Source organism: Heterodontus francisci, chromosome 28 (genome assembly GCF_036365525.1).
Source record: "Heterodontus francisci isolate sHetFra1 chromosome 28, sHetFra1.hap1, whole genome shotgun sequence".
Taxonomy (NCBI): Eukaryota; Metazoa; Chordata; class Chondrichthyes; order Heterodontiformes; family Heterodontidae; genus Heterodontus; species Heterodontus francisci.
This window is the reverse complement of record NC_090398.1, coordinates 32237370-32264325: the sequence shown is the minus strand read 5'-3', so window position 1 is coordinate 32264325 and position 26956 is coordinate 32237370. Positions and strand designations below refer to the sequence as shown.

The 26956-nt window shown below is 43.8% G+C and overlaps 2 protein-coding genes across 9 annotated transcripts in view; both read left to right on the top strand.

Annotated features, from left to right (window-relative positions):
- The window catches only part of LOC137385173 (NACHT, LRR and PYD domains-containing protein 3-like), a 72220-nt gene extending 69949 nt beyond the window's left edge, over nucleotides 1-2271 (top strand). For all 5 annotated transcript variants that reach the window (XM_068060152.1, XM_068060151.1, XM_068060153.1 and 2 more), the window contains 2 exons: nucleotides 893-1060; nucleotides 1231-2271. In XM_068060152.1, coding sequence (XP_067916253.1) covers nucleotides 893-1060; nucleotides 1231-1318 — 256 coding nt within the window. In that variant the 3' untranslated portion in view covers nucleotides 1319-2271. The remainder of the gene's footprint in view (nucleotides 1-892; nucleotides 1061-1230) is intronic.
- A 14235-nt stretch (nucleotides 2272-16506) lies between these two features.
- Nucleotides 16507-26956, top strand: part of LOC137385172 (NACHT, LRR and PYD domains-containing protein 3-like) — an 89560-nt gene continuing 79110 nt past the window's right edge. For 2 of the 4 annotated variants that reach the window (XM_068060145.1, XM_068060142.1), the window contains exon 1: nucleotides 16507-16587. The gene's annotated coding sequence lies outside the window, so the exon portion shown is untranslated. Of the gene's footprint in view, nucleotides 16588-20692; nucleotides 21064-22420; nucleotides 22436-26956 lie in introns of those variants that run through there. The other 2 variants (XM_068060143.1, XM_068060144.1) reach the window with 2 other exon arrangements.

The window sequence follows — 26956 nt, the reverse complement described above, 5'->3', positions numbered from 1 at the left end:
GGGGTAGGGGGGAGGGGTGTGGGGAGAGGTGAGAGGGGGAGGGGAAAGGGGGTGCAAGGGGTGGAGGAAGGGGGCGCCATGGGGAGGGGAGGGGGAGTGGGGTGTGAGGGGGTAGAGGGGAGGGGGAGTGGTGTGCGAAAAAGAGAAGGGGGTGCGGGGTCCGAGGGGGGAAGGAGGTACAGGGAGTGGGAGGGGTGCGGGGGGAAGGGGGTGCAGGGAGGAAGGGGGTGTGCGGGGAGGGGAGAAGGGGGTAGGGGGAGGGGTTGCGAGGGAGGAGGGGGTGCAACAGGGGAAGGGGGTGCGAGGAGGGAAGGAGGTGCGGGAATGGAAGGGGGGTGCGAGGGGAGGTGTCCGGCGGGGGTCGCAGCCCTGCCGAGCGGGCCAGCCCAAAGCCTGCCCGGCCTCCTCGATGTCGCCGTCCTCCAGGCTGACTCTGCCCTCCTGGTCACCATCCAGCTCACGGTGGAACGTCTTTCCCGGCTCCCAGCTGTGACGGTGGAAGGGCGACCGAGGCCGGATTGAGGTCCTGAGCCTCGATAACCACCTCATGGGCACTCGGGCCACCTGCTCCTCCCCATCGAGCTCCCAGTAGGTGAATGAAGGGTTCACTGAAGTAGCTGAACATTAAAGCTGCTCTTGTACATTCTTGTGTATTCCAGCCTGAATTTCTCTCTCACCTGCTCTCCCTGGCTGCAACTCTTAATCCAGTCTTTCCTGTTTAGTTTGTTCAAATCCCATCTACTTTGTGGAAATGGGAAGAACCTTTCAATATCTTTACTAATTCATATTATTAATTATTATATAATTATTATTTATTAATATCGGTAATAGTGTTATTAATGAACCCTGGAGATTTACACTGATTCCTGTTATTTCTCTCTCTGATCCCCAGTCTACGGGGTGTTGGTCTCACAGATTCTTGTGCCGAGGATCTCGCCTCTGCTGTCAGCACAAAACAGTCACTGAAGTCTCTGAACCTGAGATCAAACTCCTTCACAGACCGATCTGTCCCCGCTCTCCGCCGCCTCATACTGAACTGCAGGAGTCTGGAGTGGATCGAGTGAGTGTTTGTGTTCATGTTTAATGTAATAAATAAAATATAAATGGGATTCAGTCACTCTTATCAGTAATATCTCTGTAATTATTATTGAAGTATTAATCCCAGTTTCCCTGTTATTTACACTATTGTTCAATCTGTTTATTTCCTGTTTAATCTTTAATCTGTTTCAGGTTGTTGGGGAATCAGTTCAGTTCAAATGGAAAGAATCAGCTGAAGTCCCTGCAGGGTACAAGACCCAGACTGAATGTGAATGTGTGAACATTTCAATTTGTAAACCTCACTGGTCTCTCTCTGTGAACATTTTTGGCCAATTTTCTGTCCTTCCCCTTTAATTGGCCGCGCTCCAGGTTTAAATCCTATTGGCTGTTTCACTGTTTCTAGTTCGAGCTGAGCGAGTGTCATCTCCCATTGTGACATCAGAGGCCCAGCAACATGGTCACGTGACTCATCCGCCCGGCCCCACAGCGCTGCTTCTGCAGGATATCTGGGACTGAATGTTCCCCAATGGGGCACTGGGGAAATGTACAGACAGGAAGGGTCCAGGGTGGGGCTCAGTCTGGGCTGCAGTGGGACACTGGTAATTACACTCAATATCCCTGGATTTGGGAATTACATTATCCAGGGTTCACACTCAGTATCAGTACCCAGTGACCCTGCTGGGGAGTGAACCTGTGTATGTTCAGGATGGAGACAGGCTCTGTTCAGCTTGGATAGATCCCACCGTCCAATAGATACCAATACCCAGTGTCTGGGGTCACCCAGAGGGAATATCCTATTGGGGAGGTTCCTGAAACTGGTGCACCCAGGATGGGTCAACACTGCGAGAGGAGAACTGGGGAAAGTGTCAGTCGGGAATCCCACTGTTCTGTCTGGGTGATCGTGAGCATTTGTAGTGTTTAAGGATCCTGAACTTAACGTGTTTGTGACACCAACATGGGAGCAGGTACTGGTGTTACCATGGAAATCAAACATTGTGTCCTTACTGCGGACTGAATTTTCAAACGGAATCACCTGAGACTGTAAACCATGAGATTGTGAAAAGGTGCAATGATCCTGTGAAACATCCTGAGGAAACTGAGGGGTCGATGAACGGACTTGTTACCTGTACTCACCTGGATTTGTATAATGACTTCCACTTGGAAATGTTTTATTAAACTTCACCTCTGTATCACTGCCTCCTGGATGATGTAACAGTACTGATGAGAATTGTTATTGTGTGATGTTGAATTAAATGATACATTATCTTAACAAGTACATCTCAGGACTTCTTACCAACTTCAAATTTGAGAATAGTTTCAGAGAGTTTTGACCATGGAATCCCTTCTTATATTTTCTGATCATAGAAAAGCCTCTGGAGACTGAGTTCATTCAATCGTGACCTCACTATTGTTTGAATTGTCCAATTAGGAAACGATCTGTCACCCAAACCAGGTCAGAATCTCAAAATCTCTGACTTCCCACACTCGGACTTCTATCAGCTCGAATGTGAACGCCTGGTAAAAGCAAGTAGAAATGATGTGGCCTTAACATCCAGCTAATTTGCCTCGGCACTACCTATATCTGAGCCTCTGAGATTCTGCTAAGGTGTTTATCTTTTACTTCTCACACAGCAGGTCACCTGTTTTCACACTCTACTGCATCTCTGTTGAAGTTTACTATTGACCAGGGTTATAAAGTTACAATCAGATCTAGGCTGATCAGGGTGATGTCAGGAAGCACTTCTCCCAATAAGAAAAGTGGAAATCTGGATCCTCACCGAAATGACTGTGGATGCTGAGGGTGTATTTGAAAAGTGAAAACATATTGATGGACCTGACTGATGAGTTAGACAATGTGTAAAGGCTGGTGAACGGGTTTCAGACACAGAGGGATTGAATGACCTCCTAGTGGTCATGTTTGAGTTGTTATAATCACAGAGATGAGATTAATATACTGTTCATTTATGCCCCAGGAGGATTTATACAACGGAAGGTCTCAGGCCTTTTAGAATTGTTGATTTCAGACACATTTATTCACTATTAGCTGGAGGGAGAATATGTGTGAGTAAAAAGGCAGAAAGGGTTAGGAAACAAATGCGAGTAAATTGAATTAAGAGACGGCAGGTTGATTGGCTTCTTATTATTGTTAAAGCTGGTATATTCGTACAGAGACCTTTAGTCAGCCCTGAAAACGGTTTACTAGACAAACTAAGGCAAAGTGTGAAATCCCAGATATTGCCTAAACCGGGGAATGTTACCTGTATTTTCTGCTTTTATTACTTGTTAAACTGGCTGCTTTATTTAAATTACTCTGAAAATATTCAGCCAAGGGTGAGTAATCTTTCTGATCTCTTGGGCACCACACCTTACACTTACTGAGTTCAGTATTTACATTTCAGGGTTTTGTGTTACTTCAAATAATTCAACTAAAATATGATATGGAGTGAAACGCTGAATTTCACACATGTAAAAAGGTTAGTCTAGCAGTTATGGTGATACATTACAAGGTTATAACAGTAAGCATTGTAAGTTAATACAATACACCTTGTGTCCGTAAGTCACGGCTTAAAATATCAGACTGTGGTTTTCCATCCACTCCGTTCGTTACCACAGAGTCAGACAGTCATGGACTCATTTACAGCACAGAAGGAGGACGTTCAGCCCATCAAGTCCATGCCAGCTCTCCACAGAGCTGTGCTGTCAGTCCCACTCCCTGGCTCGATCCCCATCGCCCTGCAAGTCTATTTCTCCCAGGTGACCATCCAACTTCCTCTTGAAGTCATTGATCGTCTCCACTTCCACTACCCTTGTGGACAGTGAGTTCCAGGTCATTACCACCCGCTGTGGAAAAGAGTGTTTCCTCATATTCCCCCTGCATCTTTTGCACAAAACTTTCAATCTGTGTCCCCAAGCCCTGTAACATTTGTTAATGGGAACAGCTTTTCCTTGTTTAACTTATCTAAGCCTGTCATAATCTTATACACTTCCATTAAATCACCCCTCAATTTCCTTTGTTCTAAGGAAAACTAACCCAGCTTTTCCAACTTAACCTTGTAACTAAATTCTCCATCCCTGGAACCATTCTGGTAAATCTCCTTGGCACCCTCTCAAGGACCCTTACATCCTTCCTGAAGTGTGGTGACCAGAACTGGACACAGTTTTCTCCAGTTGGGTTGAAGTGTGTCTATTTTAACCCAAGAAGTGTCAGGAATAAGGGTGATGAGCTTAGAGCATGGATCAGTACTTGGAGCTACGATGTTGTGGCCATTATGGAGACGTGGCTATCTCAGGGGCAGGAATGGATGTTGTATGTTCTGGGGTTTAGATGTTTCAAAAGGAATAGGGAGGGAGGTAAAAGAGGTGGGGGAGTGGCATTATTAATCAGGGATAGTATCACAGCTGCAGAAAGGGAGGTCATCGAGGAGGGTTTGTCTACTGAGTCATTATGGGTGGAAGTCAGAAACAGGAAAGGAGCAGTCACTTTGTTGGGTGTTTTCTATGGACGCCCCAATAACAACAAAGACACGGAGGAACAGATTGGGAGGCAGATTTTGGAAAGGTGCAGAGGTAACAGAGTTGTTGTCATGGATGACTTCAACTTCCCTAATATTGATTGGAACCTCCTTAGTGCAAATAGTTTGGATGGAACAGTTTTTGTCAGGTGTGTCCAGGAAGGTTTCCTGACTCAATATGTAGATTGGCCGACTAGAGGGGAGGCTACGTTGGACTTGGTGCTTGTCAACAAACCAGGCCAGGTGGCAGATCTCTCGGTGGGAGAGCATTTCGGTGATAGTGATCACAACTCCCTGACTTTTACTATCGTCATGGAGAGGGACAAGTGCAGACGGGATGGGAAAATATTTAATTGGGGGAGGGGGAATTACAATGCTATTAGGCAGGAACTGGGGAGCATAAATTGGGATCAGATGTTCTCAGGGAAATGCACGACAGAAATGTTGAGGTTGTTTAGGGAGCACTTGCTGCGACTGCTGGATAGGTTTGCCCCGATGAGGCAAGGAAGGGATGGGAGGGTGAAGGAACCTTGGATGACAAGAGATGTGGAAAGGCTAGTCAGGAGGAAGAAGGAAGCTTACTTAAGGTTGAGGAAGCAAGGATCAGACAGGGCTCTGGAGGGTTACAAGGTAGCCAGGAAGGAACTGAAGAATGGACTTAGGAGAGCTAGAAGGGGACTTGAAAAAGTCTTGGCGGGTAGGATTAAGGAAAATCCCAAGGCGTTCTACACTTATGTGAGGAACAAGAGGATGGCCAGAGTGAGGGTAGGGCCGATCAGGGATAATGGAGGGAACTTGTGCCTGGAGTCGGAGGAGGTAGGGGAGGTCCTAAATGAATACTTTGCTTCAGTATTCACTAGTGAGAGGGACCTGGTCGTTTGTGAGGACAGCGTGGAACAGGCTGATATGCTCGAACAGGTTGAGGTTAAGAGGGAGGATGTGCTGGAAATTTTGAATGATATGAGAACAGATAAGTCCCCGGGGCCAGATGGGATATATCCAAGGATATTACGGGAAGCGAGGGAAGAGATTGCTGCGCCTTTGGCGATGATCTTTGCGTCTTCACTGTCCACTGGAGTAGTACCGGATGATTGGAGGGTGGCAAATGTTGTTCCCTTGTTCAAGAAAGGGAATAGGGATAACCCTGGGAATTATAGACCAGTCAGTCTAACGTCGGTAGTGGGCAAATTATTGGAGAGGATTCTGAGAGACAGGATTTATGATTATTTGGAAAAGCATAGTTTGATTAGAGACAGTCAGCATGGCTTTGTGAGGGGCAGGTCATGCCTCACAAGCCTTATTGAATTCTTTGAAGATCTGACAAAACACATTGATGAAGGAAGAGCAGTGGATGTGGTGTATATGGATTTTAGCAAGGCGTTTGATAAGGTTCCCCGTGGTAGGCTCATTCAGAAAGTAAGGAGGCATGGGATTCAGGGAAAGTTGGCTGTCTGGATACAAAATTGGCCGGCCCATAGAAGTCAGAGGGTGGTAGTAGATGGAAAGTATTCAGCATGGAGCTCGGTGACCAGTGGTGTTCCACAAGGATCTGTTCTGGGACCTCTGCTCTTTGTGATTTTTATAAATGACTTGGATGAGGAAGTGGAAGGCTGGGTTAGCAAATTTGCCGATGATACGAAGGTTGCTGGAGTTGTGGATAGTGTGGAAGGCTGTTGTAGGTTGCAACGGGACAATGCCAGGATGCAGAGCTGGGCTGAGAAGTGGCAGATGGAGTTCAACCTGGAAAAATGTGAAGTGATTCATTTTGGAAGGTCGAATTTGAATGTGGAATACAGGCTTAAAGACAGGATTCTTGGTAGTGTGGAGGAACAGAGGGATCTTGGGGTCCATGTCCATAGATCGCTCAAAGTTGCCACCCAAGTTGATAGGGTTGTTAAGAAGGCGTATGGTGTGTTGGCTTTCATTAACAGGGGGATTGAGTTTAAGAGCCGCGAGGTTATGCTGCAGCTCTATAAGGCCCTGGTTCAACCACACTTGGAATATTGTGTTCAGTTCTGGTCGCCTCATTATAGGAAGGATGTGGAAGCTTTAGAGAGGGTGCAGAGGAGATTTACCAGGATGCTGCCTGGACTGGAGGGAATGTCCTACGAAGAAAGATTGAGGGAGCTCGGGCTTTTCTCATTGGAGCGAAGAAGGAGCGAGAGGTGACTCTCGATAAAGGGGTACAAGATGATGAGCGGCATAGATAGAGTGGATAGCCAGAGACTTTTTCCCAGGGTGGAAAGGGCTATTCCCAGGGGGCATAATTTTAAGGTGATTGGAGGAAGGTTTTGGGGAGATGTCAGAAGTAGGTTCTTTACACAGAGAGTGGTGGGTGCATGGAATGCGCTGCCAGTGGTGGTAGTAGAAGCAGATACATTAGGGACATTTAAGCGATTCTTGGATAGGTTCATGGATGATCGTAGAATGAAGGGTAGGTAGTTAGTTTGATCTGAGAGTAGGTTAAAGGTTCGGCACAACATCGTGGGCCGAAGGGCCTGTACTGTGCTGTACGGTTCTATGTTCTATGTTCTAAAATCGGAACTCAGTGATGCCATTGATTCTCTAGCCAGTGGAAAAGCCCTTGGGAAGGACGGCATTACCCCTGTAATTATCAAGGGTGCCAAGCCTGCTATACTTTTAGCACTGTACGAACTGCTTTTCCTGTGCTGGGTCGAGGGAGCAGTATCACAGGACATGCGCGATGCCAATATCATCACCCTCTATTAGAACAAGGGTGACTGCGGTAACTGCAACAACTACCATGGAATCTCCCTGCTCAGCATAGTGGGGAAAGTCTTTGCTCGAGTCGCTCTGAAAACAGGCTCCAGAAGCTGGCTGAGTGTGTCTACCCTGAGGCACAGTGTGGCTTCGAGCAGAGAGATCCACCATTGACATGCTGTTCTCCCTTTGACAGCTACAGGAGAAATGCCGTGAACAACAGTTGCCCCTCTACATTGCTTTCATTGATCTCACCAAAGCCTTTGACCTTGTCAGCAGACGTGCTCTCTTCAGACTACTGGAAAAGTTTGGATGCCCACCAAAGCTATACTAAGTATCATCACCTCATTCCAGGACAATATGAAAGGCACAATTCAGCATAGCGGCGCCTCATCAGACCCCTTTCCAATCCTGAGTGGCATGAAATGGGGCTGTGTTCTCGAACCTGCACGGTTTGGGATCTTTTTCTCCCTGCTGCTCTCTCATGCGTTCAAGTCTTCAGAAGAAGGAATTTTCTTCTACACAAGATCATGTGGCAGGTTGTTCAACCTTGCCTGTCTTAGAGCAAGACCAAAGTATGGAAAGTCCTCATCAGGGAACTCCTCTTTGCTGACGATGCTGCATTAACATCTCACACTGAAGAGTGTCTGCAGAGACTCATCGACAGGTTTGCGGCTGCCTGCACCAAATTTGGCCTAACCATCAGCCTCAAGAAAACGAACATCATGGGACAGGACGTCAGAAATGCCCCATCCATCAATATTTGCGACCATCCTCTGGAAGTGGTTCAAGAGTTCACCTACCTAGGCTCAGCTATCACCACTAACCTGTCCCTCGATGCAGAAATTAAGAAGCGCATGGGAAAGGCGTCCGCTGCTGTGTCCAGACTGGCCAAGAGAGTGTGGGAAAATGGTGCACTGACACAGAACACAAAAGTCCGAGTGCATCAAGCCTGTGTCCTCAGTACCTTGCTCTATGGCAGCGAGGCCTGGACAACGTGTATCAGCCAAGAGCGACGTCTCAATTCATTCCATCTTCGCTGCCTCCGGAGAATCCTTGGCATCAGGTGGCAGGACCGTTTCTCCAACGCAGAAGTCCTCGAGGCGGCCAACATCCCCAGCATATACACCCTACTGAGCCAGCGGCGCCTGAGCTGGCTTGGCCATGTGAGCCGCATGGAAGATGGCAGGATCCCCAAGGACACATTGTACAGCGAGCTCGTCACTGGTATCAGACCCACCAGCCGTCCTTGTCTCCGCTTTAAAGACGTCTGCAAACGCGACATGAAGTCCTGTGACATTGATCACAAGTCGTGGGAGTCAGTTGCCAGCGATCGCCAGAGCTGGCGGGCAACCATAAAGGATGGGCTAAAGTGTGGCGAGTCGAAGAGACTCAGCAGTTGGCAGGAAAAAAGACAGAAGCGCAAGGAGAGAGCCAACTGTGTAACAGCTCCGACAGCCAATTTTATCTGCAGCACCTGTGGAAGAGCCTGTCACTCTAGAATTGGCCTTTTTAGCCACTCCAGGCGCTGCTTCACAAACCACTGACCACCTCCAGGCGCTTACCCATTGTCTCTCGAGACAAGGTGGCCAAAGAAGAAGAAGAAGATCAGTAAGTTTGCAGATGACACGAAAATTGGTGGTGTTCTAAATAGTGAGGAGGAAAGCATTAGATTACAGGACGATATAAGTGAGCTGGTAAGATGGGCGGAGCAGTGGCAAATGAAATTTAATCCTGAGAAGTGTGTGGTGATGCATTTTGGGAGGACTAACAAGGCAAGGGAATATACAATGGATGGTAGGACCCTTGGAAGTGCAGAAGGTCAGAGGGACCTTGGCGTACTTGTCCATAGATCACTGAAGGCAGCAGCACAGGTAGATAAGGTGGTTCGGAAGGCATAAGGGATACTTGCCTTTATTAGCTGAGGAATAGAATATAAGAGCAGGGAGGTTATAATGGAGCTGTATAAAACGTTAGTTCGGCCACAGCTGGAGTACTGTGTACAGTTCTGGTCACCACATTATATTAAGGATGTGATTGCACTGGAGAGGGTGCAGAGGAGATTCACCAGGATGTTGCCTGGGCTGGAGCATTTCAGCTGTGATGAGAGAGTGAAAAGGCTAGGGTTGTTTTCCTTAGAGCAGAGAAGGCTGAGGGGAGACATGATTGAGGTACACAAAATTATGAGGAGCATTGATATGTTAGATATGAAGAAACTTTTTCCCTTCACATCGGATATGGGGCATAGAATTAGGGTAAGAGTTAGGAGGTTTAGAGGGGATTTGAGGAAAAACATTTTCACCAAGAGGATGGTTGGAATCTGGAACGCACTGCCTGAAGAGCTGGTAGAGGTAGAAACCCTCACAACATTTAAGAAGTATTTAGATGAGCATTTGATGTGCCGTAGCATACAAGGCTACGAGCCAAGTGCTGGAAAATGGGATTAGAATAGTTAGGTGCTTGATGGCTGGTTCAGACAAGATGGGCCGAAGTACCTGTTTCTGTGCTGCATAACTCTTTGACTCTATGACAATGTTTCTGAATTTCTGTCTCTGCGTATTCAGCTCCATATTACTGTGTGTCTTACTTTCTTTTTGACTGGCTCTGTGTCTCTGACTCTGAGACACTGTGTGTATGACTCCATATCCCCACGTGTCTCTTTATATTCTTATATATCTGACCCTGTGTCCAATTTTTTTTCTCTCTCTGTACCCTTGTGTGAGCCTGACCCTGTTTCTCTATGCGTTATGACTCTGTATCCGAGCGTCTGATTCTGTGTTCCAGTGCATCTGCCTTTGCCCCTTCATGTCTGACTTTTTATATTTGTGTGTCTAACACTCCATACCTTTCTATGTGACTCTGTGTCCCAGTATAGCTGACTCAGAATAGTCGTGTGTCTGAATGTGTATCCATGAGTCAATGAAACTGTATCTCGGTGTGTCTGACTTATTTAGCGCTGTGTGTCTGAGTTTGTCACCCTATGGGTCTGGATGTGTACCTCAGTGTGCCTGACACTGTATCCCTGTAGATGAATCTTTATAATCTGTGTATGAATCTCTCTCTCTGTGCTGTTGACCTTGTACCCTAAGTGTCTGATTGTATTCTTGTGTGTCTATCTATATAGACCTAAGCACCTGACTTTCTGAACTGTGCCTGACTGTATCTGTGTGCCTGACTCTCTCGACCTGTCAGTATGACTCTGTTTATCTGTATGTATGTTTCTGCATTCCTGTGTATGGCTCTGTATCTCTGTGCATCTGTATCTATACCTTGTGTATGTCTGTATTCTTGTGTGTCTATATTTATAACTTTGAGTGTCTGACTCCATACGCTGTGTGCCTGACTGTATCTCTGTGCGCCTGTCTCTGTACACCTGTGTATGTGACTCTGTATTACATATTGACTGACTCAGTGACTTTGTGCATCTAACGGTGTGAAAATATGTCTGAAATATCTGCGTGTTTCTGACACGGTATGACATTATAGCCCTGTGCATCTGACTGTATTGTTATGTGTTTGTTACATATCAGTGCCAGTCTCTGCCCCTCTGATAATGTAAGTCTGCGTGTCTGACACTGCATGTCTCTTTACTGCGTTTCTCCTGACAACGCAGCCAAGCACCACATCATCACTGCAGTCCAAACTGTGCACATGCACGGAACACATTCATCCTTACCCACATGCAAAATGCACCTGAACTTTTCCAGTTTGCCGGTACTAATGTGCACATGCGTGCAAAACATCATCACACAAAGGGACGCAGCCTCCAGTGTGAGTTTTGTAAAGCGGATTCAATTGGCGCTTATCTTCTCCGCTCCCTCCCACAATCGGCACCTCAATCACTGCTTCTCTTCCACAAGAACGCAAGAAATCGGAGCAGAAGTAGACCATGTGGCCCATCGAGGCTGCTCCACCTGCGAGACCAAAAATCTATCTATCCCAGCCTTAAATGTATTCAATGATGTCAGTCATGTAAAACATCCACAACCCTCTGGGGTAGAGAATTCCAAAGATTCACAACTCTTTGAGTGAAGTAATTTCTCCTCATCTCAGTCCTGAATGATTGACCCCTTATCCTGAGACTGTGTTCCCGTGTTCTAGATTCCCCGATCAGTGGGAACTATTTCTCAGTTTCTACCCTATCAAGCCCTTTTAGAATCTTGTATGTCTCACTAAATCACTTCTCATTCTTCTAAACTCCAGAGAATATCGGCCCAATTTACTCAGCTTCTCACCATAGGACAACATGCTCATCCCAGGGACAAATCTAGTAAATCTTCACTGCACTGTCTCCAGTGCAAGTATATCCTTTCTTAAATGTGGAGACCACAACTGCACACAGTATTCCAGGTGCAGCCTCACCAAAGCCCTGTACAATTTTAGTAAGACTTATTTATTCCTATACTCAAATCCACTTGCAATAAAGGTCAACATACCATTTGCCTTCCTGGTCGCTCACTGCACCTGCATGTTAACTTTGTGTGTTCCTTGTACAAGTACCCCCAAGTCTCTATGAACAACAACACTTAGCAGTGTCACACCTTTTAAAAGAATATTCTGTTTTTCTATTTTTACGACCAAAGTGAACAACTTCACGCTTCCTTACATTATACTCCATTTCCTATCTTGTTGCCCATTCACTTAACCTGTTTATATCTCTTTGCAGCCTCTCTACATCCTCCTCGCAGTTTACCTTTCCACCAAGCTTTCTATCATCAGCAAACTTAGATACATTATTCTCTGTCTCTTCATCCAAATCATTAATATAGAGTGTAAATAGCTGAGGTCCCAGCATTGATCCTTGCAGCATCCCACTGTTCACTGTCTGCCAACTTGAAAATGCCCCATCTATACTCACTCACTGCTTCCTGTCAGTTAACCAATCCTCTATCCACGCTAATATATTACCCGCAACACCACGAGCCCTTATCTTGCCTATTAAACTTTTATGTGGCACCTTATCGAATGCCCTTTGAAAATCCAGGTATATTACATCTACTGGTTTCCCTTTATCTACCCTCCTAGTTAGATCCTCCAAAACTCTAATAAATTTGTCAAACTGGATTTCCCACGCTGACTTGTTTTAATCATGCTATGCTTTTCCAAATGCAATGTTAAGACGTCCCGAATAATAGTTTTCAGCATCTTCCTAATGACTGATGCAAGGCTAACTGGTCTGTCATACCCTGTTATCTCTCTAACTCCTTTCTTGAAAAGCGGCAAGACATTTGCCAATTTCCAGTCTGATGGGACCATTCCTGAAACTAAGGAATTCTGGAAAGTCATAGCCAGTGCATCCACTATCTCTGTAGCTATCTCTTTTAGAACCCTCGGATGTAGGCCATCTGATCCGGGGTCTTGTCAGATTTTAGTACCTCAAGTTTCTCCAATACGTTTTGTTGACTGATATAGATTTCCTTAATTTCCTCACTCGTTTTAGCCCCTAGGTTACTGTTTATTTCTGGGATGGAACTTGGGCCTTCTACTGTGAAGACAAACACAAAATATTTGTTCAGTGCCTCTGCCATTTCCTCATTCCCCATGATGATTTCTCCTGTCTCTGCCTCTAAGGGACCAATGTCTACTTTCGCTATTCTCTTCCTTTTTATGTACTTATAAAAGCTCTTACAATCTGTTTTTATATTGCTGGCTAGTTTACTTTCATATTCTATTTTTTCCCTTTTTATCAACTTTTTGGTGGCCCTTTGCTGGTTTCTATAACACTCCCAATCCTCAGACTTGCTACTGTTTTTTTGCAACATTGTAAGCCATTTCTTTTAGTTTAATACTCTCCTTAACTTCCTGAGTGAGACACGGATGGGTCTTTCTGGACGAGTTTCTGTTTTTGAACGGAATGTACTTTTGTTGAACCCTTTGAAGTCTTTTTTTAAATGTTTCCCACTGCTCATTTACCATGATACCTTCCAATCTATTTACCCAATTAGCCTTTGCCAATTCTTCCTTCATACCTTTGTAATTGGCTTTATTTAAGTTTAAGATTCTTGTTTGTGATTGACATGTGTCACTTTCAAACTTAACGTGCAATTCAATGGTATTATGATCACTATTTCCCAGTGGATCTTTTACTATGGCATTGCTTATTAACCCTGCTACATTACACAATACGAGATCTAAAATAGCTTTATCCCTGGTCAGTTCTACAATGTATTGCTCCAAGAAAATGTCATGAAAGCATTCCACAAATTCATCTTCTAGACCACTATTGCCAAGCTGATTGTTCCAGTCTATATGCAGATTAAAGTCCCCCACAATTAATACATTACTTTTTTACATGCTCCAATAATTTCCCATTTAATGTTCTGTCCAGTAGTATGACTACTGTTATGGGGCCTGTAAATTACTCCCACAAATGTTTTCTGACTCCTGCTATTCCTAATGTCCACCCAAACTTATTCTGCTTCATGATCTTCTGAGGCCACATCCCTTCTTTATTAATGTTTTTATGCCAATCTTTACTATCTGGGCTATCCCTCCTCCTTTGCTATTCTGTCTGTCTGTCCAAAATATTGTGTACCCTGGAATATTTATTTCCCAACCTTGATCTCCTTGTAACCATGTATCGGCCATGGCAATTAGATCTAGATCACTTGCCTCTGTTCGTGCCACTAGTTCATCTGTCTTGTTACAGATGCTTCCTGCATTCAGATAAAAGAACTTTAATTTCATTTTATTTTCCTCTATTCCCTGCAATGACCTTATTTGCCAATGTACAATTTTTGTGAAACTCTCTGTCCCTTCCTGTCCCATTCTGTTGGGAGTTACCCACATCATTATCCTGCTCCGATACCCTGACCTCTCTCTTTCGATTTCTAAATTTCCCTTTACCCAAACCCTCACCCCTGTTAGTTTAAAGCACTGTCCACAGCCCTAGTTATGTGATTGGCCAAGACACTGGTTCCAGCCTGGTTCAAGTGAAGTCCATCCCAACAAAATAGCTCCCTCTTCCCTGAGTACTGATGCAAGTGCCCCAAGAATCGAAACCCCTTCTTCCCACATCACTCTCTGAGCCACGCATTTAGTTCTCTGATCTCTGAGGGGCGGCACAGTGGCGCAGTGGTTAGCACCGCAGCCTCACAGCTCCAGCGACCCGGGTTCGATTCTGGGTACTGCCTGTGCGGAGTTTGCAAGTTCCCCCTGTGTCTGCGTGGGTTTCCTCCGGGTGCTCTGGTTTCCTCCCACACGCCAAAGACTTGCAGGTTGATAGGTTAATTGGCCATTATAAATTGCCCCTAGTATAGGTAGGTGGTAGGGAAATATATAGGGACAGGTGGGGATGTGGTAGGAATATGGGATTAGTGTAGGATTAGTATAAATGGGTGGTTGATGGTCGGCACAGACTCGGTGGGCCGAAGGGCCTGTTTCAGTGCTGTATCTCTAATCTCTGATCTGCTTGACCCTGTGCCAATTTGTGCGTGGCTCAGGTAGCAATCCGGAGATGATTACCTTTGATGATCTCCGTTGTAGTTTGGACCCGAACTCCTCACATTCTCTAAGCAGTACATCATTTCCCGTTCTACCTATGTCATTGGTTCCCACATGGATCACGTCAACTGGATCCTCCTCCTCCCACTCCAGGTACCTCTCCAGCCATGAGGAGATATCCTTAACCCTGGCACCGGGCAGGCAACACAGCCATTGGAGCTCCCGGTTGCGACTACAGAGAACAGTATCAATCCCCGGACTATACTGTCTCTGATCACGACCACATTTCTCTTCTCTCTCCCCAGTGGGATGGCATCTTTCACCATGTTGCCATGGTCAGTCTGTCCATCCAGCTTACAGTCCTTCTCTTCATCCACACAGGTATCAAGGCCTCGTACCTGCTGGACAACAGGTGTACAAAATTATGAGGGTGCCATATGGAGCAAACAGGAAGGACCTGTTTCCCCTAGTGGAGAGATCAATTACCAGGGGGCACAGATTTAAAGTGATTAGAAGGATTAGAGGGGCACCGAATGAAAACCCAGAGGGTTGAGGGTGTTGGAATTCACTGCCTGGATCAATGGTGGCGGCAAAAACCCTCAACCCATTTGCAAGGTACTTGGACATGCACCTGAAGTGCTGTAACCCGCAAGGCTATAAACCAGATGCTGGAAGTTGAGATTAGATTGGGAGGCTATTTTTTTTTCAACCAGTTCAGACACGATGGGCTGAATGGCCTCTTTCTGTGCCTTAATCTTTCTATGGTTGTATGGTTTTATGGGAGTATTAGGACTGTAGGAGGTGATAAAGGAAGGAAAACATTAGAAGTTAGGACCATAATAGGTAGACAACCCTGGAGGAAGTAACACAGAGACAGAGGGAAGGGAATTAGACATGGGAGAGTCAGGAGAAATATAATTTTAAGTAAGAAATAATTTTTCAAAATCCTTGAATCTCTGAATAGATTTATCTGTCAGATTTAAAAAAAAAAATTAAATTAAATTTATAAACTTACAGTCAGTCACACCAATAATAGGGAATTATTCAATGTTACAGTTGTTTCACTTATTTATGATGCACATTTGCTGATTCAGTTCCAGTAAGTGAGACTTGGAGTATAATATTCATGGGTGTGAACATCCTGATCAAGGCTGATCAATAAACTGAAGACTGTCTGATGAATTTGATCATCATTGCTCCACTGCTAATAAATTACAACGATTGGTTAGCTGTGCATTTTATTCTGGTGTTTGATTCTAAGAATCATGATTTTTGTCCCTTGCTGTCTGTGCCCTGTTATAATCTGATAATAAGCAGGTTCTGTACTGAATGATGAAATTGAATTGAGGATACCGAACTCCAGGCAGCTACAGGAAACCCTTTTTCCCTGGGGCTTTCTGAACCACAGATTACAAAATCGTTACGGCAGAAGGAGGTCATTCGGCCCTTCATGTTTGCACCATCTCTCCGAATGTGCAATTCACCTAATACCATTCCTATGCCTTCTCCCTGTAACCCTGTACATTGTTCCTGTTCAGATAACAGTCTAATTCCCTTGTGAATACCTTGATTGAATCATCTTCCACCACACTCTCAGATAGAAGAGTTGAGGGAGAATTTAGTCATTGTTATCACACACAGAATCCATGACATTGGGTAAAAGCTCAGTTATTCAGTTCGAATTTGACTGAGACCGTGTGGGATTCAGATTCTCCTTGTTCCAAAGAACAGGGCATGTTGTATTGTAATGAAAACTCTGAAGGTCGTCTGTATGACTGGAATGTGGAATTAATCTTTAACTAGGGTGTGTGCAGAACACACAACTCTAACCCACCAGACACACTGGAACCGGAATCAGGAGACACAGCACAAGGTAAGGACCGTGAATTTACTGAACACAATTATAGTCTTTTTATGTACTCGAATGGACTCGTCACCTTTTCTCTGCATAGTTGTTCAATGTTATTGATTAGTTGTAATATCCACAATGGATCGAGTTAGAAAGAATTGTTTTATTCAGAAATTAACTTACTGGAAGCAGCACCATGTAACAAAATAAAACTTCCAAATATAGTCTCGCTCGCTAACATTGTACCGTTGTAAATAATGTTTAAATATATTTCTACTGTATGAAATGGTCATGACAACAAAGTTAGAGTCCGGGACTCTTCAACATAACCCCTAACTATCACCGAAATCCAAAGTTTCCAGCCCTGGTTTGGGGGAGGGGGTATGGGGTAATGGGAGTGGAGAGGTGGGTGGTTCGGGATTGCGGGTGGGGGCACTCTTTAATCGTATTGAGTTCAGGATGTTCGGGTTCTTCGGTACCAAAGTGAGTCAAATGCTGCCTTGTTCAGGTGGAATTGCAATCACCATTTCTCTGGAATTTAACTCTTGCATTTGTGAATAAGTTTGAAGATTTCAGGTACAATATGAACTGAACACCCATAAGCAGGTTATTGTTGGGTCAATGCTGACATTTAAAGGCACTATTGATGAGTTCATCTATCACTTTGCTGATCATTGTGAGATGGCTGATTGGGTGATATGTTTAGACTTTGTGGATAAGATGCAGCTGGTCAATGTTTTATATTGTCCAATATGTCAGTGTCTGATGCTTTGGAGTTGCTTGGCTCAGACAGCTTGTTATGATGTTCAGCTCTTCAGCTGCTACTGGTGGAATGTATTCACAACCCGGAGTATTCACTGTGTTCCACCATTTCAGCATCATCTTAATATCAAGTGCAGTGAACTGAATTGGCAGGACCGTGACTCTGCAAGGATGGCAATCTCTCAAGAAGTCCAAAGAAAATTACCCACTTGGCAGTTTGCACTTCTCTTTTAAACTCGTGCTAAATAATCCTCAGTGTGCTAAGAATTACACTGACAACCAATTTAAGATTGGAAGTCTGGCTTGCAGTGTGGCGCATTTGTGCATACCGGAAGCTACATATATTAATACAGATGGACCTGTTCTTTGCAGACTGAAAGCATGTACACACATTGCGTCTGTTTCAGCTAAACAAAATAAGCGACAGCCATTTGCTGGTTCATCCGTCGGAGCAACACCTTGACCAATCAGAGTGAAGCTGCCTGGTTTAAATTTCAAACAAAGCTTGTCAGTTAACTATCAGTCACCATAAACTAGTGCTTTCTCCATGGCAATGCCACTAAGAATCAGAGTTCACTTGCCAACCAATCAGCACTTTCTTCTCATACAATATAAAGTTGTTGCTTCCCCTTACATTGGTATTCTTTCAGATTGTCCTGATGAGTACAAGACAAAAAACTTCTGCAATATGTCTCTATTTTCAGCAATAATAAATATAAATTATAATTCTGAAACTCATTAACATTTCAGTTTTTCAGTCTCATAATTAATTGAATCTGCTGCCAAATCTTTATTTAAATTAAATGAAAGGTAAGTTTGCAATACCACCAATAAAAGTTAGCCAGCCAATGGTACAAAGGTAAAAGCAAAATACTGCGGATGCTAGAAATCTGAAACAAAAACAAGAAATGCTGGATTCACTCAGCAGGTCTGGCAGCATCTGTGGAAAGAGAAGCAGAGTTAACGTTTCGGGTCAGTGACCCTTCTTCGGAACTCAATGATACAAAGGTTTTGTTTGTTTACTGTACACATTTGCAGATTAATTTCCAGTAAGTGAAACCTGGAACCTGATAATGGTGGGTGTGAACATCCTGATCAGGGCCGAGACTATTACTTATTAACTGGAGATTGTCTCTCTGATTTTATGATCATTGCTCTCTTGCTAATAACTGACCAGCTTTATAAACTAACTGTAATGATGGAGAAGGGGATTGAAGTACTCCATGGCAATCCAGATCAAGGGAACATTGTAAAAAGCCTGATACTGAGATTAATAGAGCTGGGATTCGAAAGACTTGCATTTATGGTGAATTAGAATCGGCTTCAAGAAACTGCTCAAGATCTAAAGCGGAGATAATTCCAAATAAATAACGTGTTCAATCAGATGGTTCACTTTGCCCTTCTCTATGATGTGTGATCCCAATAAACTAACCACAATCTTTGTCCATTGCTATCTCTGCCCGTTTATAGTTTGATAATAGAGGATTTATGGTGAACAATGAAACCGAATTCAGGATAAAGATTTGATTCCAGCTACCGAACATGGTTTCAATGTGGCGTCATCCGAACAGTTTGGGGGCAGTTTAGTCATTTTTGCCGTAATTACTTTTAATGACTTTGGTTAAAGGATCAGGACAATCCAATCTGAATGAGACAGTGTCCGATTCAGATTCAGCCCTGTGCCAGGAAATAGGGTGGGAAAGGATTGAACTGATCAGGATGAAGATTGTGTTTATGACTGCATTGTACAACTGATCTTTACCCAGGGTGTGTTTACCTGCAGAACCCACAACACTGACTTACCCGGCGACTCTGGGGCTGGAATCAGGATAGTGACCAGACCAGCAATATGCTGAGAACAATCATTGTGCTTTACTGTAGAGAAATGAACACATCACGTTTTATACAGTTTCCCCCTCATATTTTCCATCTGGGATTCAGATGGGTCTACGTGCCTGCAACTACTTCTGTAATTATTTAAATACTTCCACCATTATATTGAAATTACCACCCCCTTCCCTTCCTAGTCCCCATGTTAGTTGATATTGTTAATGGCTTCCTCTCTTCAGGAACTGTCCTCCTCTGTTTCTGTTGTCATTACCCTCTCCTCAACAGAAATAGCCTTGAACCCTCTGTCATTGCAAATTACCATCCTATCTCCAAACTCTCTTTCCTGTCAATCTCATGAACGTGTTGTCACATCCACAATGCCTGCCCATCTTTCCAGGAGTGCCATGTTTGAGTGACTGCCAATCAGGTTTCTGCCCAAACCACAACACTGATGCAGGCACTTATCAAAGTTACAAATGATATCCTATGTGACTGTGTTTATTCGAAGTTCCTTCACGACCAGTCTGCAGATTTTGACATGGTTGATGACACCATCTTCCTACAACGCCTCTCCTCTGTTGTCTAACTGGGTGGGATGATCCTCTCCTGATTCCAATGCTCTTAAATCAATAGTAGCCAGAGAATCATCTTCACTCACTGTCAAAGGTTTCTCTTCTCACTCCGGCCATAGATTTTTCACATGGCTTGTCTGACATCCAGTATTTGATGAGCATAAATTTACTTGAATTAAATAAATATTGGGGAGACCTGAACCATTCTCTTCGGCCATGATGTAAATTCTGTTCTCTGGTCACTGGCACCAACCCTCTCCCCGACAACTTCTGAGGCCGGGTCGAACTGTTTCCAACCACGGTGTCCATTGTGACCCTGAATTGAGTTTCTGACCACACATACTCTACATCACCATGACAGATTATTTTCACCTCCTTAACATCGGCGACCTCTGCTCCTGCTTTAGCTCATCTGCTGCTGAGACATTCATCCTTATCGTTGTTACCTCTCGACTCAAGTATTTCAGTGGTCTCCTGGTCAGAATCCCAGTTTGACCCTCCATAATCTTCAACTCATCCAAAACTCTGCTATCTGTATTTTAATGCACAGCTTGTCCCGTTCACCAATCAACCCTATGCTCACTGACCGCTATTGGCTCCCTGTCCAGCAAAACTGTGATTCAAAATTATCTTTTTCATTCAAATCCCTCAGTGGTCTCACCCCTCCCTATCACTGTAATCTCCTCCAGCCCTACAATCCTCTGAGATGCCTGCACTCCTCAAATTATGTTGCATTTCAGATTTTCACCATTGGGGCAGTGTCTTCAGCTACCGATGTCCTAAACTCTGGAATTACCTCTCTAAATCTTTCCTCCTCTCTCCCTCTCTCCTCCCTGTTGACGCTCCTTAACACCTACATCTTTTATCAAGTCTTTGCGAGATTTTGTTTATTAATACTTCCTCTGAATTGGATTCTGATGAAAGGTCATTGACCTGAAACATTAACTCAGCTGTTCTCTCCACAGATGCTGTCTGACCTGCTGAGAATTTCGAACATTTTCTGTTTTTGATTATGTCAGTGGAAATTCCTGGATTACAAGCAGGGAGGAACAGTGCGTGTGTGCAGGAAATCCAGGGTGTTCAAGGAAGCCAGACTGTGTTTGAGCCTGGCCGCTCTGCTAGTGATTATTTAAACAAAATAATAATCAGCAAATGTTGGAAAGACTCAGCTGGTCCTACAGCATCTATGGAGAGTGAAACAGAGTTAACGGCTCAGTACTGTGACCCTCGAGTTGAACTGTGGGCGATAATGGTTGAATCCTGCGCAGGTGTTCTGTAAGCAACTGCATCTTTTTTCCACTGCAGAAAGAGCTGGACATCATTCAGGCTTGAGCTGGTAAGTGGAACGTAAAGGCCTGCTCGGGTATGCAAATGAAAGCTGACCCGAGCTCGACAGAACCACATCCGACCCAGGCCCGAGTCCTTTCATTCTTTCCCATGCCCGAGCCGACCTGACCTAACACCAGAATGTTCAGTTAACCTAGCTTCCTTTTTTTCACTTTTTAAGCTTGTGCTAATAAGCAACAAAAACTATAACTGGACTTGAAAGTACATTAAGATTGGAGCCACGTACCTGAGGTAGTGAGTCGAAGATTGTTACCAGAGAAGTTAGTGATTGTTTGGTCACTAGTTAAACAGATACCCATTGAGTTGTGCCCAGACAGGTTATCCCACACTGTACCAGTATCTGTATTGCTTAAAATAAACACAGCATTGCCCGAAGGCTCAGAAAATATCATCATGCATTACCGAGACTCCTGCTTTACAGGTTGAAATACTTGCTGCAGGTTTATCCAGTGAGCAGCTGAGATGCAGAGACCAGGAAGGTCCTGAGTGATTAATTATTATAAAATATACATTCCTATATTAAAGAGGTTGTGCTCTACCTTCGATGGAATCACTCACTGCAGACTAGTGCGGAGTGTTTCCCGCCTTGACGTCCTGCCTGTCACTGGATCATGAGTCCAGGCGTCTGGATTACTAGTCCAGTAATCTTTGAAATATCTCTCCTTGATTTAATATTGTAATCCTGTAGGTTAGATTTTGCAAACAAAAATATTAACTGATTTACAACTGCTTCGTATTTAGTGGTGTCACATGAATTAAGTAATTAAAATATATTCAAAATTATATATGAACTGTTAAGTACCAATGCCCAGCTTTGTATATGAAAAATGCCTCTTAATTTCATAAATTATCCATAAACACTGAGGCCATATTAAACTAAAAACAGTGATTTATCAGGTCTGACAATTCATTAAATATATTCCAAATTCAAAGCCTAATTCGTTGTCTTTCCCCTATAGATCTCTTAATTTACCTTACAAACCTCCTTTACTTTTTTTATTCAATACAATATGTTTTGAGACAGGCACGAGAAGTTTTACCAACCCCTAACGGGATGCAGTCAATTCATTTGAAAACTGTGCAGTTAAAGAAAAGGGCCAAGTTCCTATTAATGCAGATTGAAGCTGTTAAACTGCTTTTGTCACCAAGAATACAAAGCGTGAAGGAAAATCAAGAGATAAAGCAAAAATAGAACTCATTAAAAACATCTTATTACATAACAGTGCAGCAACTGATTACATTGTAAATATTTCATTAAGATTAAAATGGCAAAGACTCTCAACACCCCTAGAATCAGGAAAGAGCAAGAAAGGGCGAACCGGATAATTATGAGCCTGGGACTGAGTTCTGATACAATGTAGGTAAGAACCGTTTATTGATTAGTACACAGTAAGTTGAAATACCAAGCAGAGTAGGAAGCACACGTCAAAAGATCTGCAGTTTCTAGTGTTTCACAAACACAATTGTAACGCAAGGATGTTAGAGTGTGTCCGAGCCGGCCCAACCCGACCCAAGCCTAAATGCTGGCCCCGGAAGAGCGACCCGACCTGACCCGAACCCAATACATGCTGTCCAGTAACATCAGGTTGGGGTCGGGTAGCCATACTCTAGTGGCAAGTAAGATTCGTGCCACACAAGTGCCAGGCAAAGAGCATCTCCAGGAAAAGAGAAATTAACCATCTCCCCTTGACATTTAATGGCATTACCAGTGCTGCATCCCCCACAAAGATAAACATACAAAATAAGAGCAGGTGTCGGTCACTCGGCCCCTTGAACCCGCTCTGCCATTCAATAAGATCATGGCTGATCTGACTGTAACCTCAACTCGACATTCCCATCTACCACCGATACCCTTTCACTCCTTTGCTTATCAAGAATCTATCTACCTTTGTCTTCAAAATATTCAAAGACACTGCTTCCACCACCTTTTGAGGAAGAGAGTTACAAAGATTCACGACCCTCTCCTCATCTCTGTCTTAAATAGGCGACCTCTTATTTCTAACAGTGACCCTTAGTTCCAAATTCTTCCACAAGAGGAAACATCCTTCCTACATCCACCCTGTCAAGACCCCTCAGAATCATATACATTTCAATCAAGTTGCCCTTTACTCTTCTAAACTCCAGTCTAGCCTGTCCAACCTTTCCTCAGAGGGCAACCCACCCATTCCAGGTATTAGTCTAGTAAACCTTGTGTGAAATGCTTCCAATGCATTTCTATCCTTCCTTAAATGAGGAGACCAATACTGTACACAGTACTCCAGATGTGGTCTAAGCAATGCCCTGTGTTGCTGAAATATAACCTCCCTATGTTTGTATTCAATTCCCCTCACAATAAATGATAACATTCTATTAGTTTTCCTAATTACATGCATACAAACCTTTTGCGATTCATGCACTCCGACACCCAGATCCCTCTGCATCTCAGAGCTCTGCAATCTCTCACAATTTAGATAATATGCTTCTTTTTTATGCTTCCTGCCAAAATGGTCAATTTCACATTTTTCCACATTATACTCCATTTGTCAGATCTTTAGCCACTCACATAATCTATCTATATCCCTTTGTAGCCTCCTTATGTCCTCTTCACAACTTATTTTCCTACCTATCTTTGTGTCATAAGCAAATTTGATAACCGTACCTTCGGTCCCTTCATCTAAGTCATTTATATAAATTAAGAAGTTGAGGCCCCAGCACCGATCCCTGCGGCATAGCACCCATTACATCTTGACAAGCAGAAAATGACCAATTTCTGCCTACTCTCTGTTATCTGTTAGCAAGCCAATCTTCCATCCATGCCAATATGTTACCCACCCCCCCCCTCACCCCACACCATGAGCTTTTATTCTCTGCAATAATCTTTGATGTAGCACCTTATCAAATGCCTTCTAGAAATCTAAGTACAGTACATCCACCTTTATCCACAACACATGTTACTTCTTCAAAGAACTGCAGTAAATTGATTAAACATAATTTCCCTTTCACAAAACCATGTTGACTCTGCCTGATTACCTTGAATTTTTCTATGTGCCCTGCTGCAACATTTTTAATAATAGCTTCTAACATTTTCCCGACGGAAGATGTTAAGTTAAGCTGAGTGCAGCTCCAACAACACCCAAGAAGCTCAACACCATACAAGACAAAGCAGTCTGTCTCATCAGCACCACATCCACCACCTTCAGCATTCACTCCCTCCACCACCGGCATACATTAGCAGCAGTGTGTACCATCTACAAGATGCAGTGCAGCAACTTGCCAAGGCTCCTTTGATGGTACCTTCTGGACCCATTACCTCTACCACCTACAAGGCCAAGGACAGCAGATGCATGAGAACACTGACATCTGCAAGTTGTCCTCCAAGTCACACATCATTATGACTTGGAATTCTACTACCATTCCTTCACTGTCGCTGGGTCGACATCCTGGAACACCCTGCCTATCAGCGCTGTGGGTATACTTACACCACATGGACTGCAGTGGTTTATGAAGGCGGCTCACCACCACCTTCACACGAGCAATTAGGGATGTGAAATAAACGCTGGCCATGACCATGATGACCACATCCCATGAAATAATAAAATAAAAGCTATATAACACAGTGCTGGTCAAAGGTGTGAGCATGGCGATGTTCTCCGTGTTTGTGGATTGATGGGCGGAGCTGTCAATCTCCTGATCGGAGGCAATAAGAGGAGTGGACTAACTGAGGGTCATTAATTGATGCAGAGCTCTGGCTCAGTAGTGGCAGAGAGCATACACCACCTCGGCCACCAATTGTGCATGGTTTCAGTTAAATATCTGTTTAGGTAAATGAAATGTCTTGGAATTTATCTCCAAATAATTCATCAGGATCAGTAAAGAAGGTTTCTGTAGATGAAATCAGTCAGTAACGTATTGATCTATACTGACCCCGTTTATATAAACATCCAAAGATTGAAGGGTTTCTATCCTTCATAAATAATTTATTACAGTATTGAATCTGCAAACTCCAATTCCCCAATCACATCTATTGTATCTCGAGAGTGATCCCGATAAATCCTCAAACTCCAATTCCCCAATCACATCGATTGTATCTCGAGAGTGATCCCGATAAATCCTCAAACTCCAATTCCGCAATCACATCTATTGTATCCCGAGAGTGATCCCGATAAATCCTCAAACTCCAATTCCCCAATCACATCTATTGTATCTCGAGAGTGATCCTGATAAATCCTCAAACTCCAATTTCTCAATCACATCTATTGTATCTCGAGAGTGATCCTGATAAATCCTCAAACTCCAATTCCCCAATCACATCTATTGTATCTCGAGAGTGATCCCGATAAATCCTCAAACTCCAATTCCCCAATCACATCTATTGTATCTCGAGAGTGATCCTGATAAATCCTCAATCTCCAATTCCCCAATCACATCTATTGTATCTCGAGAGTGATCCTGATAAATCCTCAAACTCCAATTCCCCAATCACATCTATTGTATCTCGAGAGTGATTCCGATAAATCCTCAAACTCCAATTCCCCAATCACATCTATTGTATCTCGAGAGTGATCCCGATGAATCCTCAAACTCCAATTCCCCAATCACATCTATTGTATCTCAAGAGTGATCCCGATAAATCCTCAAACTCCAATTCCCCAATCACATCTATTGTATCTCGAGAGTGATCCCGATGAATCCTCAAACTCCAATTCCCCAATCACATCTATTGTATCTCGAGAGTGATCCCGATAAATCCTCAAACTCCAATTCCCCAATCACATCTATTGTATCTCGAGAGTGATCCCGATAAATCCTCAAACTCCAATTCCCCAATCACATCTATTGTATCTCGAGAGTGATTCCGATAAATCCTCAAACTCCAATTCCCCAATCACATCTATTGTATCTCGAGAGTGATCCCGATAAATCCTCAATCTCCAATTCCCCAATCACATCTATTGTATCTCGAGAGTGATTCCGATAAATCCTCAAACTCCAATTCCCCAATCACATCTATTGTATCTCGAGAGTGATCCCGATGAATCCTCAAACTCCAATTCCCCAATCACATCTATTGTATCTCGAGAGTGATCCTGATAAATCCTCAAACTCCAATTCCCCAATCACATCTATTGTATCTCGAGAGTGATTCCGATAAATCCTCAAACTCCAATTCCCCAATCACATCTATTGTATCTCGAGAGTGATCCCGATAAATCCTCAAACTCCAATTCCGCAATCACATCTATTGTAGCCCGAGAGTGATCCCGATAAATCCTCAAACTCCAATTCCCCAATCACATCTATTGCATCTCGAGAGTGATTCCGATAAATCCTCAAACTCCAATTCCGCAATCACATCTATTGTATCCCGAGAGTGATCCCGATAAATCCTCAAACTCCAATTCCCCAATCACATCTATTGTATCCCGAGAGTGATCCCGAAAAATCCTCAAACTCCAATTCCCCAATCACATCTATTGTATCCCGAGAGTGATCCCGATAAATCCTCAAACTCCAATTCCCCAATCACATCTATTGCATCTCGAGAGTGATTCCGATAAATCCTCAAACTCCAATTCCCCAATCACATCTATTGTATCTCGAGAGTGATTCCGATAAATCCTCAAACTCCAATTCCCCAATCACATCTATTGTATCTCGAGAGTGATCCCGATAAATCCTCAAACTCCAATTCCCCAATCACATCTATTGTATCTCGAGAGTGATTCCGATACATTCTCAAACTCCAATTCCCCAATCACATCTATTGTATCTCGAGAGTGATTCCGATAAATCCTCAAACTCCAATTCCCCAATCACATCTATTGTATCTCGAGAGTGATCCCGATAAATCCTCAAACTCCAATTCCGCAATCACATCTATTGTAGCCCGAGAGTGATCCCGA